Source organism: Phaethon lepturus, unplaced genomic scaffold (genome assembly GCF_000687285.1).
Source record: "Phaethon lepturus isolate BGI_N335 unplaced genomic scaffold, ASM68728v1 scaffold19913, whole genome shotgun sequence".
Lineage (NCBI taxonomy): Eukaryota > Metazoa > Chordata > Aves > Phaethontiformes > Phaethontidae > Phaethon > Phaethon lepturus.
In genome coordinates, this window is record NW_010530229.1 from 120,993 (window position 1) to 134,421 (window position 13,429).

The window sequence follows — 13,429 nt, forward strand, 5'->3', positions numbered from 1 at the left end:
GATTACATGGGTCAAAAGGACAGCCAGGGTCTCCAGGAATAATAGGCTTGCAAGGGGAACCTGGTAAGAGGGAAGTTACTGGAGCTCTTTTTATTGTCTGATTAATGCGTACAATATTTTATCAAAAGCATAGTCTGACCTTGTAGGCCACTAGGCAATAATGCTCCATTGAGAGCTCCATTGTGCCCCTTCCAAATGCAATCTCTGCAAGCAAATGCTTGCAGCTTGGAAGAAAACAAACGAAATATTCATGATACTTGTTACCTGCGTATAATATTGTATCACTGCTGGAAGAGAAGAGGACAACCAACACAATTTGTTTCTCCAGCGAAGGTCATCATGTGCTTTGTTACAGTTTGGGTTAACTACAAGGTTAGTGTACAAGTGTAGTACCACATGTAAAGCCATGTGGTACTCTGGTAAAGGCACGCTGAACACACTGTTTGGACTCATCTGTGGGAATTTCTGATGGTTGTGTAAATAAAGAGCAAGAAGCAGAGGTGGTGAGGGAAGATTCCTAAAGCTAGGTTGCGGTGCATCCATCAGGTTTCTCTGGATATGGCTGAAGAAATCTCTTATCCTTTCACTACATTAAGGGGGGCAAGACATCTTTATGGGGTCAGCGATTTCATGACATAAACCTGAAGGGTTATGTGACACGTCTGCACAGCAGTGCAGTTTAGTGTCTGCTTGGTACAGCGAGGGTACTTTCCAGTCCTCCTTGTACCAAGACTGCCAGGGTCTTCTGGCCCAGAGTGCCAGAAGTTGTCTGACACAGAGGACAACGTAAGAAAGGTGTGATGACTGTAACGTCTTTGCAGCTTTTGTGGTTGATAGTGGTAGTGAGATACTGCCTGTCTGTAGCCTGAAATGGCCCTCTTCCTCCTCCTTTTTTTGTCCTTTTTGCTTCATCTGCCATCTAGTGAAACCAAGCTTGTAAAGCTGCAACTAGCTGCAGCTCCCAGTTGCTCCTAAAGTATTATTTTCTTTCAAAAAGAAAAGAATAATATGAAAGGATATTTTAACTGTTTTAAACATTTTCATCACTTTCTGTCACCAGTTATTATTTCTAATTCATTACTGAAACGTTCTGCAACTTTCCTAACAACTTTTTTCTTGCATGGAAATTCTTAAAATGTTGATTTTGTTGGAGATGCTGCTATTGGAAGCAGATATTCTATACGTCTGCTGAGTGACATTTACTGTTTTTCTCTCTAAGGCTTTCCTGGGCCTCGAGGAGAGCAAGGGTCACAAGGACTTCCAGGACTGGATGGAACAGATGGTTTGCCTGGGAAAATGGGTGCTTCAGGCTTAGCTGGAATGAAAGGGGCTCCTGGAGATGTATTTGGTGCTGAGAGTGGAGCCCTGGGAGAGCGTGGCCGACCTGGACTCCCAGGTGATAAAGGGCTTACAGGTGATCTTGGATTTCCAGGACCAAAAGGTAAGCACTGATACTGCTTGTATCTGGGAATATCAAACTGTTTCTCTTTCAAAAATCGTTCTGCTTTCCAATCTCTTTAAAATACTGTTTTAGCAGCCCTCTAAGCTGCTCACAGGTGGTGATTTGCTGGCTTCCTCTTAGAATCTCATGCAACTCAAAGTCTTTTATTAAAACTAACTTTTTAATTAAAAGTATGAATTTTGTTTTATTTGTTCTGTAACCTCCCACCTCTCTGTTCCTAGGGTTAGATGGAAGAGCAGGCCTCCTAGGCATTAAAGGCGAACAGGGTAATCCAGGATATTCGGGTGTCCCTGGATTGCGAGGACCTCCTGGTCCTGGAGGTCCTTTTGGCATTAAGGGAAAATCAGGACCCATGGGGTCAGTTGGCCTTGCAGGAGCACCAGGTATGTAATGTTTTCAAATGAAGACAAGTAGCTAAGATGAACACTGCAACGTTGAGGAAGTGTGGGGAAGATTAGGCATTTGCTAGGAGTGAGCTTCTACCTCTGATTAGGGGTAACAGAGTGCAGAATTTGAGCCGTTTGCCTCTCACTGCTGGATGACTCCTGCCTAGAAACGGTGCCCCTGGGCTGTAAGAAGTACAGTAGAAAGATAGGAGAAAGCGTCTTAAATGTCTTGATATTTTTAACATCTCTGCTCTTACATTCTGGCTGTATCATTGACTAATCTTCATTTCCCATTTTCATGACGATTAATTTTTAATGTATGAGGTTGCTTGAAATGTGACTTTGATAGATTGGAACATTGTTGGCTTTCTCAGAACAAGCACTTAAGTCTTCCCTGCGTTTCTGTTCACTGGGGTAGAAGAGAAATTTATTTCCCTTCACCTTAGGGGGAAAAAACCCACCACTTGAGTACAGCAGTATCTCTCCAGCTGCACTGACTAACGTGTTTCATCATAACAGTATATGCGAGACTTGAGAACCAAGAAAACAGGGACCGGTGAATTAGTAGATAATGGCCTGTGACATAACTCATCTCTTCTGACATACAGGATGACGGTGCTGGAGCACAGTGACAGCAAATGAATGAAAGCAGTAACATCGTTTGAGATTAAAATCTTAGAGTTTGAACGTTGTTTTTGGATGTTAACATTGCTTTTGCCTCTCTATTGTTTTACATTTTTGGACTGTATGCCATATGTGACTCTCCTTCAACTGTTTTTAAAAACCTCCCATTGCTAGGATGATAAGCTCCAAATGATTAAGTTTTTGGCAGCTGTAGTCTCTCTGAATCATTAATTTCTTTTGTACCCTTGTTCTTTCTGTTTTACATATTTTGTCTGTTTTTTCCTTCACCATGTTTCTATTCCATTTATCATCAACTCTCCATTTCTGATGTCACACTGTTTGGTTATGGGTTCTTCACATAGGCTGTCAAGGTGAGAAAATGCAGTGTAGCATAAAAGCTCATGGACTAACAACCTAGCTTTTAATGCTACAAGAATTGCATTGACTATAGGTGATACCCCTTATTATTGCTAATCAAACAAGAAGGCAAAAAACCATTGTAGTGAGAATGCTCAGACAGTTACAAAGCCTGAAGCCTATCAGGAAAGCCTCAATATGTATAGATTCTAAGTGTGTGTTTTCTTTGTCGTCTTAAAGGAAGCAGCCTTTTCATCTTCTGGTTTAACAAATATTGGGTTGTAGCTTAAAATGTTTAAGCCCTGAATATAACAAAGCTCATATATTGGGTGCTAGTGCTGCAAATGCCATTTTTCAGAAACCACATGATTTTTCCTTCTCTTCCTCTCTTTGGATCTGAGCATTCTGTTTTCAGTGGTTTGAGCCTTTATTTAAAATTGTAAACCATTACAAAGCTTCAGCTAGAAACATTCTGAAACATTTAGAGGCAAAGCAGTGCATATGACCCTGGTTTTATGACAGCACAATCAGAAGCTTGTTCCCGTAGTGAGCAATTTGCTCGTGAGAAGTAACACAAGGTGGAAAAGAAACTTGTAAAAATAAGCCCCTCCGATTGAACTCTGGTTCACCTGGAGGATGGAGTAGGTAGCAGAAGCTGGCATTAATGATGCTCCCCTTTATGGTTTGGCTGCCTTGGTAAAGGTAAGACTGGTGTGCTACAGTTTAGTGTCTGGTAAAGGAGACAAAAATAGATACATCATAAGGGGTTTCACTCTTGCCAGTTGTGTAGTGATGTAGGCAGTAACCCTCTTCATAGGTACTTTATTACTAGATGACTAATGCTTTTGCAATTCTAAGCTTTATGCCTTCTAGTAGGCTGCATGTGCCATAGGGTCCATTTGTCATATTAAAAACAATGCTGTGTTTAAAGAGTTTGGGAAGCTGCGCACAAATTGTCCTAGTGCTTGTGTGACATAATCTATTGAGTTCTTTCTTGCATTAATTTAGGACTTCCTGGAGTCAAAGGCTTGAGTGGAGATGTAGGTCCACAAGGCCCTGCTGGTATGAAAGGCTTCCCAGGTCTTGATGGTGCTCCAGGATCTCCTGGGGAAAGAGGATTCTTAGGGCCACCTGGGCCTTTTGGTCAAGATGGACGTCCAGGTTTCTCTGGGCCAAAAGGTATGTGTTCCACTAGGGGAATAGTCTGAGATTACTGTGCCCACAAGAAAAATAACCTTGTTAATACTGATTTTACTTGTATTCTTAACTTGTCAGAAGAGAATGAATTCCCAACTAGTGTTGGAATGCATTTGTTTTGCTGCTGAGTTATGAATTATGAATGATGGATTTAATTATCAAATCATGGTCTTAAGGAGATCTATCTTAAAGGACTTGGGCCCTTATGGACAAAGGGTCATGTACATCAAGATAGACAAGAAAATTGTAGAAATGAGGAACAGTGAATGAAATTTTATAGAAGGGACAGAATGAAGCACAAACCAAATGGGAAATAAAAATTGACAATCTGTACGGTCAGTAAGCACCAATACAGTAGTTGGTTACTTGGAGAATTCTGTGTTATTTTAGGCGGAGAGCAATAGAGCTATGTAACCGCATGTTGCTCTCTTGGAAATTGGTTGGGTTTTGCTCTCCAGTGGAGGCAGGACCAGGCTGTCAAAGGTGAACGGAGAAGTGCTGGTTGAAAGTATCATGAGTGGAGGTCCATGAGAGAAGTGGCCATGCAGGGCTTGTGCTATGAAGTTTTACTACCCAGATTCGGGTGATTCGCCAGACCCATGCTACCTCTACCTGCCAGCTAGCTGGGTATGCAGTGTACCAGAGGCAACTAATTTTCCCATTCTATTTCTCAACTTTTCTATACAGGCGAGAAAGGGTCTTCTGGCCTGCTTGGTTTCCCTGGCATGCCAGGCCTGCCTGGTGTCCCTGGGGTGAATGGGTTTAAAGGAACTCCTGGCGCAGCTGGAGGAAAAGGAAGCCCTGGAGTTGTGGGACTCCAAGGTCAAAAAGGTGAGAAACAGCTGAAAGGCTTTTGCTGGCTGTGCAGCAGAGGGACTTAGGAGGCCTTTCTGAGATGTCTGCGTATTTAATGTTTTCTTCTAAAAACTGTGTTCTTTTCTTCCTTGTGAAATACTTTGTCCTGGTTGCCAAACATGCTGAGCACCTACTGATAAATTTGCACCAGGAGACATGGAAGTTCTGTTTCTGTCTGCCAGCTTCTAGTGTTATACCCTTTCTCTGTCAGATTATTTTGCAAGATTTCCTCACTTCTTTCTTCTTCAGGTGACAGAGGTGATGTAGGTCCACCTGGTCTTCCTGTTCTTGGGCCTCCAGAACAGGCACTGCAATTCAAAGGAGACAAAGGAGATCCTGGATTAGCTGGACTTGGAGGATTCCCTGGACCTAGAGGTATTTCACAACATTGTAGTTAGTTGTCGGTATCAGTTACTGAACTCTGCTTATTTTCAGTGAAGCATGGTCTGTCCTTTTGACAGCGCCTGCAGTGTTACTATTTTCCGTTCTGCCATTCGCATTCTAGCAAGATTTGCATATGGTAATTCTGAATTTTGAGAAAATAATTTTCCTTTGAAGCTCTGTTCTGCAGAGCTAGTGCCATCCCTTCCTCCTTTTTAAGGGGAGCTTTGGGTAACAGGTCAATTGGCCTAAATGAGTTGAATGTCTGTATTACAAAATAGAGGGTAATTTCATTTCATAACCCAGGTGATAAAGGAATCCAAGGAAGCCGTGGACAGCCTGGTCTCCCTGGTCCAGTTGGGTCAGCAAGCAAAGAGAGAGGTCCTCATGGTGACCCAGGCTTCCATGGTCCACCTGGACAGCCTGGGCTGCCAGGACAGAAGGGTACGCATGGTATCATAGGATTTCCAGGAATGAATTCTTAAGTATCTTCATCTTCTCGAAGTTCTCTTAGGAAAATCCTGTGTTCTGATTGGTACTTCTGTAGCAAAGCAGCATAAGCTGGCAGGATTTTTCGTTGCAAAACTTCCAGATTGTTTTTGTTTGGCTCATACTGTTGAATGACACTTTGGATAGTATCTCTTCCTACATCTTTGCGGTCTGTTATCCCACATATCCCAGATTTGGAACAAGAATGAAAAGCAAAGGCTAATTTTATTTGGTTTGGTTTTTTTTTTTTCCCCAGGGTTCAGATGGTATCACAGGAATACTTGGATTCCCAGGACCTATTGGCCTCCCTGGTCCAAAGGGTAAGAAATCTTTTGAGATGTACATGGTCTTTCAGTACAGGCAGTCCTGATATTCATGACTAGAATGAATGAGTAGGGTTCCAGAAGTGTCTGTTGCTCTCCAATGACTGGTTCCAAAGTACATGTCCCCTTATAAAGGGCTTCATTCACATGAGACCACTCCCAAGCCAAATGCATAAATACTTTATGGTCCTTTGACAGTTTGTCCCCAGCACTGTGTGAAGCATGTTGGACAGTACGAGAGGCACCTTTCTTTTTCATTTCTTTGTGACAAAAGTATAAAGGACAGGATGTTGTGGAATTACCTATTGTCTTATCATGCATTTACATGAGTGAATGTGCATCCATTGCTGTTTATAAGCATTTTCAAACTCGGTTACATCACTTACTATTGTTTGTCTTTGCTCCATGGATTTGAAGTATAGGCAAGGTTTATTTTCCTAAACAAAGGCTACTGAGCAAAACTGCCCCCCACAGTCAGTTAGGGCATGGCCTCCCCAACTTGTCTGTCTTTTCCAGGTGACCAGGGAGAGTCTGTTGGCATATGGAGCAAAAGGAGAGCGAGGGGACCCAGGGTTCCCAGGTAAAGTAGCCCTTGATTACTCACTTCAAGAATGCAAAATTCTAGAGAGTAAACAGGATAGCATTGCCCAGTTTGGGTATTTTTGTAATGTACAAATTTAAATACTTCAGAAGTGAGATTTGAGGAGTCTGGAATCCAGGTGGGGCACAAATCTGGATGATAATGAACATGTCTGAGAACAACCCAATTCTAATGCTGGGTCCCACTTCACTTCTTGAGGAGGAACTTGTGAACTTGCACTGGTATTTGGCATCCAGGGAGTCCAGTCCAGGGCCCAGACCGTGTTTAAGCAGACACAAGTGCTGCAACCTCAACACAGAATCATAGAATCATTAAGGTTGGAAAGGACGTTTAAGGTCATCAAGTCCAACCATTAACCCAACACCACCATGCCCACTAATCCATGTCCCGAAGTGCCGCGTCTACATGTGTTTTGAACACCTCCAGTGATGGTGACTCCACCACTTCCCTGAGCAGCCTGTGCCAATACTTGACCACTCTTCCAGTAAAGAAATTTTTCTTAATATTGAGTCTAAACCTCCCCTGGTGCAACTTGAGGCCATTTCCTTTCATTCTATCACTATTTACGTGGGACAAGAGACCAACACCCACCTCACTACAGCCTCCTTTCAGGGAGTTGTAGAGAGCGATAAGGTCTCCCCTCAGCCTCCTCTTCTCCAGACTAAACAACCCCAGTTCCCTCAGCCGCTCCTCATAAGACTTGTGCTCCAGACCCCTCACCAGCTTCGTTGCCCTTCTCTGGACACGCTCCAGCACTTCAATGTCCTTCTTGTGGTGAGGGGCCCAAAACTGAACACAGGATTCAAGGTGCGGCCTCACCAGTGCCAAGTACAGGGGGACAGTCACTTCCCTACTCCTGCTGGCCACACTGTGTCTGATACAAGCTAGGATGCTGTTGGCCTTCTTGGCCACACTACCAGCTCATACTCAGCTGGCTGTCATCCAATACCTCCAGGTCGTTTTCCACCAGGCAGCTTTCCAGCCACTTCTCCCCAAGCCTGTAGCGTTGCCTGGGGTTGTTGTGACCCAAGTGCAGGACCTGGCACTGAGCCTTGTTAAACCTCACACAATTGACCTCATCCCATTGACCCAGCCTGTCCAGATCCCTCTGCAGAGCCCTCCTATCCTCGAGCAGATCAACACTCTCACCCAACTTGGTGTCATCTGAAAACTTACTGAGGGGCACTCAATCCCCTTATCTAGATCATTGATAAAGATACTAAACAAGACCAGCCCCAGTACTGAGTCCTGGGGAACACCGCTTGTGACCGGCTGCCAACTGGATTTCAATCCATTCACCACAACTCTCTGGGCTCGGCCATCCAGCCAGTTTGTTACCCAGCAAAGAGTACACTTGTCTAAGCCATGAGCCACCAGCTTAACATAACGTGAAACAACATAACGTGTTGCTCATTCTCTTCATGCCTTCCTCCAGTTTGACTTGTGCTGTAGCACGCTGTCTGGTTTTATCCTTTCATTCAGGAGAGAGAGGAAGAGAAGGACTCAAGGGTGAATCAGGCTACCCAGGAAACACTGGGGTGAATGGACTCAAAGGAGGCCCGGGAGATCTTGGCCAAGAAGGACCAGCAGGTACTGGACTAGGCATCTAAGTTCTGCAGTTCATGGTGTGACTGTGGAACAACCTCACCTTGTTGTTTCCTTAGCCCTGGTTGGCCTGTCTCAGCTGAGGCTTAAACAAGAAGGTTTACAAGATGATGTGTATTTTCTTTGATACTAGTGTAAGGTGTCATCTTGTCCTGTCATGACCAATCCATGGGTCAAGCATGTGGTGAATCCTGTACAATTGAAACCTAAAGGAGTTCCTTTAACAAATAGGGATGATCTCAGTTAGATACAAGCAGTAGCAGCTTCTTTGCAGCTGCTTATAGGAAAGGCTGCTCTAAAATCTTCCATTGCAACGCTTCTGTCTGTTCCCTCTCTAGAGCCAAACCTACCCAAAAGGATGGCTACAAGTGTCTTCGGGTGGTGGTGTAACTAGTAGGTAGATTCTCAAATTGTTATCAAGATTAAAGATGAGAGAACAGTGAAAGTTGTTATTGGAGTGTTTTATTTGAAAAACAATTTCATTAGTTATTCAGTATGTGAATTGTTCCAGTGTGTCACTTGGTAGATGAAGACTGTCATTGCTATGATTAAAAAAAAAAAAAGCTATCAAGTAAATGGCTTGATAAGTGCTACGCTAGTAGTGGTAGTGAGGAGAGATTTCTGTCTGGTTTTGCTTTATCTAAATAGTCATTTATTCACCCACGTTATGAGCTGTAAGATGGAGCTGTGAGCTGCTCCATCCCGGATGTGTATAGTATAGGAACATTTTTCTGCTTATTTTTAGGAATCCCTGGAAATGCTGGGGTGAGAGGAATCCCTGGGCCACCAGGGCCTCCAGGGCAGCCAGGATCTGTCGGATTCCCTGGAGCTCGTGGAACAGCAGGACCTAAAGGTACATCTGGAGGCTGCACCTGGGGGGAGAAATTGGGTCAGAAAACCAGCGTTTCAGCCAAGTATATCACAGCAGGCACGCAGCACTCTTCTGTGTGGGCCAGCTGTGCGTGGGAAATCAGCTCATTTCTTGGCAATGTTAGTGCAGGCACCAGCTGCTAAAAATGAACAGAGGAGTGGTTGGAAAGGGAGAGGCTCTCACTTGATTTGGATCACTGAGGGTAAAATCGGTGAGAGCAGTGGGAAGAGTTTCCGTTAAGGGGGCCTGTGTGAAGGAAGACTTTACGTACTGTGTTCCCCTGTGTGTCAGGTTTCTTGTACATGTTGTAGTCTCCATGAAACATCTTGCGCATTTCCACCTCATTACATTATTTGTTATTTGCTCACTTATGTGTTCCCAATGTCTCTTCAGGGTTTCATGGATTTCCAGGTTTAACTGGTCTGAATGGCTTGCCAGGCACAAAAGGGTCTCCTGGAACACCAGGTAAAGGAAATGTATAGTAGAACTGTCATAACTGGGGAAATGCATACACTGGTCCATCATGAGAGCAGTGTTCCCCACAAAATTCCCCTATTTCACCCAGTTTTGGATTTAATTATAACCTGAAGAAAAACCTCAGGATACTGAATGTGCATGAACAAATTCTTCTTTAATGCCAGTAAGAACAGGATGCAGCCTGTGAAGAGGCTTTTCTGGTGATGGTTGTCCTTGAATTTCTGAAGGACTATGTCATTGCTGGAAAGTCAACAGAATGAAATCATAGAACTCTTTCATTTCTAACGAATGTTTGATTTTAGCAGGGCAGCATCAAATTCTTGCTTTGTGTTGGGCTTAGTGATGGCATGTTTCCTTACTGCTTTCCATAACCCTCCGTTATATGGAGCTCAAGAAAGGCATCAGTAAAATCAGAAGCTGATTTCTTTGATTAGGTTCTGGATTCTGCTCTTGGGAAGCTTCTGCTAGATGCTTTCATCTTTTTGACCATATGAAATAGAATGTGGTTCTGTCTTGCAAACAATGGTTTACTAAATGTAAAGAGGTGGAGAAGGACTTTTCCAAAGAGTCTTATTTAGTTAGTCATCTTGTAAAGCAGCACTTAAAATTTGTGGCAAACATTTTGCATGTGAAAATGAACAAACAGTCTTGATGTGTACAACTCAAATGATACCTGTGTTTTCTTTGTTTAAAACATTCGCTATTGGAAGGTAATGATTTACAGCATGTAGATTCTCCCCAATTTTCCTGTCTGAGAGAACTGCCTACTATTTACTCTGATAAGAGTGACATGCTGAACATCTCCCTTCAGCTCTTCCTGGGAGCCCCTGCTGTGCGCCGCCTGTGCTCAGTGTGTCTTCTGCAGTAGTCTGTGGAAACTGATCTCTCCATGTTGGAGCATGAAGGCCACACGGTTATTTAAAGACCAGAAGCTTGAGTCTATGTTGCATCCTCTCGAAAGACACAGCATGCAGGCTGGCAGGCAAATCCTGTCACGGGGTGCTGTGTTCACATCCATGTGCAAGAGCTTGTGGGAAGGCCAGAACAGTCATATGCTTCTCTCTCAGCATCTTGCAGAGTATTTAAATGTGCTCTGCACCACCCAAGTAGCACGAGGCACCAAATCTCTTTCTGTTGCTCTACTGAAAACAGCAGAGAGAGTAGTAAATGGCTAATTTTTATTACAACTCAGTTTGTGTCATAATTTAACTGCTATTTGGCTATTTAAATTGGCTTTTTTATCTTTGCCAACCATGTTTAATTAGGTCTGAGCGAAGCTGGACTGAAAGGCCCTGCAGGTCTCCCAGGTCCGAAGGGTGAAGAAGGTTCTCCAGGCTTGGGTAGAGGAACTCTAGGATTCCCTGGACCAAAAGGCTCATCAGGAGACATGGGTAAATACTGATGTTCTGGAAGCCCAGCAGGATGTGTGGCAGCTCAGGGTAATGGGTTGCATGGTCAGCAGAATTACGAAAGAGAACCGCTAAAACCACAGAGGTCATGAACAGTTTGACAAGTAAACGTTGAATCTGTGATGTGGCTGTATATTTGAGAAACAGTTGGTTACATAGTTCTCACAGTGTCTATACCTCTCCTGAACAGCAGAATATAGTAACTTTTCCCCTCATGTAGTGAGATGTCTCTTTGTTTTCCTCAAGTAGTGGCAATACTCAGCCACTACTTATGTCCATGTCTCTGAAGCTCACTGAAGAGCTTTGGGTATACTCTCTCATTTTCTGTTTCTTATTCTAGGTCCACCTGGTCCTGTGGGACTGCCTGGCTTGCCAGGAACACCTGGAGCTTCTATTCCTTCTGATATACGTGGGAGACCTGGGGATGCTGGCCATCCAGGAACGGATGGGAGCTCAGGTATGAAGAGAGGCCTTTTAAGGAGAATGAACTAGCTAAGGGGATTTCTGTTTCTTTATGTGCTTCCTTTGAAGAGCTCTGAGGGCAAATGACTTGGATGAGTACTGTCGCTTTAATAACCTGGGTTTTAAATCAGGGATCGAGAATAAGAAGATCTGTCTCCAATTTCTGCTATTGAATCCTGTCTTGATTTATCCTGTTATTAAAGCTCTCTAGTCCATATTCATTTCACCTGTTGTGGTACTGAAGACAAACTTGGGCACTAAGGTAGATACTTAAGTCCAGCGTAGTGTCTAAATTTGGACACCAGCTCCATTTTGGACTGTGGTTTCCACAGTTGTAGTCATAGGCTGTGTGTGAAGTTTAGAATTATCCTGTGTGAGCTGGGAGGTAGCAAAGCTTCATTGCTACTTAGAGATACATAAGAAGCGCTTGCCGTAAGGTCAACAGCAAGTATAGTTTGGAGGATTTGTCGTGATGGCATTGGTACCCATTCAGTACCTCACAGCCGTGTTGGAGAGACTGAGACTCTAGGCCTTTCCCTGACCAAGGGTTTGAAGCCACGGCTCTCATTCTCCTAGGGAATGTCTGAGTCACCAGGCTAGCTACCAGGTGGGGCAAGGGCTGTGCTCAGGCCCAGAACTTGAAGTTAAATTACTGTGGTTAAAAGGATTTAAAAGTTTGAGACCTAAGTGGATATAAGCAGGTGGGGTCTAATTGTTTTCCTTTGGGAGTTGGACACTCCTGGAAATACAGATACTCAAACAATGACTGTCCTCTAGAAAGACGCTGGGGATAGCCCCAGCATTTACTTTGCCCAAGGAGCAGATTGTGCTAATTACCCCTGTTGTCTCTAGGTCTTCCAGGTCCTCCAGGACCACGAGGCCCCCCTGGCCCAGCTTCTGACCAAGGTGACACAGGCAATCCAGGTTTCCCTGGTGTTCTTGGCTTGCGAGGCATTAAGGGTGACGTGGGACCCACTGGTCCCGTTGGACTCCCTGGAGCATCTGGATTCAAAGGTAATCTTGCCCTGAAAGGGTCTGGGTATGGTTTGGCAGCTGTCACCTTGACAGTATGAATGACTGGCTAACCACTAGGCTAACCACTAGTGTGACTGCTTTGAAATGAATCCTCATTCAGGTGTAAGCCCAGCTGAGTTTGTTGTCTAAGTCTTCCCTTTTGGCCCATGCAGGTTTTACCTACTGACTCCAAAAGCAGCAAAGTGAGGCCAGCTCCAGGTGCTCTTCAGTGTGTCCCTAATGATTTTTTTTTCTCTTCTCTGTTTTTCTCTGAGTAGATGATGTCCACATGCAATGGTTTTGTGCTTGTTGATTACAGTTACCCACTTGCATATGCTGTCTAAGCAAAGACTGGAGATGCTGTTTCATCCCACCTCTTGTGTACTCAGAAGCGTAGTGCGGTGGATTTAGGTCTCCACAAGAGGCTAAGAGGATTGTAGAAGTTGAGATCTTGTTCTGGGCTAAGGCAGGGAGCAGGTTGCTCTTTCTTTGGTCTCTGCCAAAGGAGACTAGAGGGCAGCTGCAAACAAGAGCTCTAGTAGCAAGGTTTCAAAGAAACCGCACGGCTCAAAAGCCAGGAGAGGATGGAGAACCATTGCCAGGTGAAGAACTGTATGCTGTCTGTAGGCTGGCAGATCCCCAACCCTCTGTGCTGTGCATAGAGATAGATTCCAAGTAGAAAAGATTGTACTCCCCGAACACTTTCCCTGGGTTGCCCAAGGAAGGGGAAGAATACTTTCAATCAAGTGTAATTATGTAGCAGTGGAAATTCTTGTCTTGAGGCTGTGCAGCCATTCTGGACATCAAAATGGGCACAGTTTCTTTAGGGTTGTGGGTCCCCTCCATCTTGAAGCTGAACTGCTGTTGCCACTGCTGCCATCAGTGTGTTTCTTAGTGCCCCGGCTGTGGGTCAGAA

General features: G+C 44.2%; 1 protein-coding gene across 1 annotated transcript in view; it reads left to right on the plus strand.

The window, feature by feature from the left end:
* LOC104618584 (collagen alpha-6(IV) chain-like) overlaps window positions 1–13,429 on the plus strand; it is a 109,947-nt gene that overhangs the window by 91,590 nt on the left and 4,928 nt on the right. Inside the window, 17 exon segments of the mRNA XM_010284217.1 lie at window positions 1–63; window positions 1,220–1,441; window positions 1,684–1,845; window positions 2,835–2,843; window positions 3,838–4,008; window positions 4,714–4,857; window positions 5,131–5,256; window positions 5,569–5,747; window positions 6,008–6,071; window positions 6,591–6,615; window positions 6,617–6,654; window positions 8,158–8,265; window positions 9,026–9,133; window positions 9,545–9,616; window positions 10,894–11,019; window positions 11,378–11,494; window positions 12,352–12,513. The exon segment at window positions 1–63 is cut by the window's left edge and continues 63 nt beyond it. Of these exon segments, the coding sequence (XP_010282519.1) occupies window positions 1–63; window positions 1,220–1,441; window positions 1,684–1,845; window positions 2,835–2,843; window positions 3,838–4,008; window positions 4,714–4,857; window positions 5,131–5,256; window positions 5,569–5,747; window positions 6,008–6,071; window positions 6,591–6,615; window positions 6,617–6,654; window positions 8,158–8,265; window positions 9,026–9,133; window positions 9,545–9,616; window positions 10,894–11,019; window positions 11,378–11,494; window positions 12,352–12,513 (1,896 nt within the window).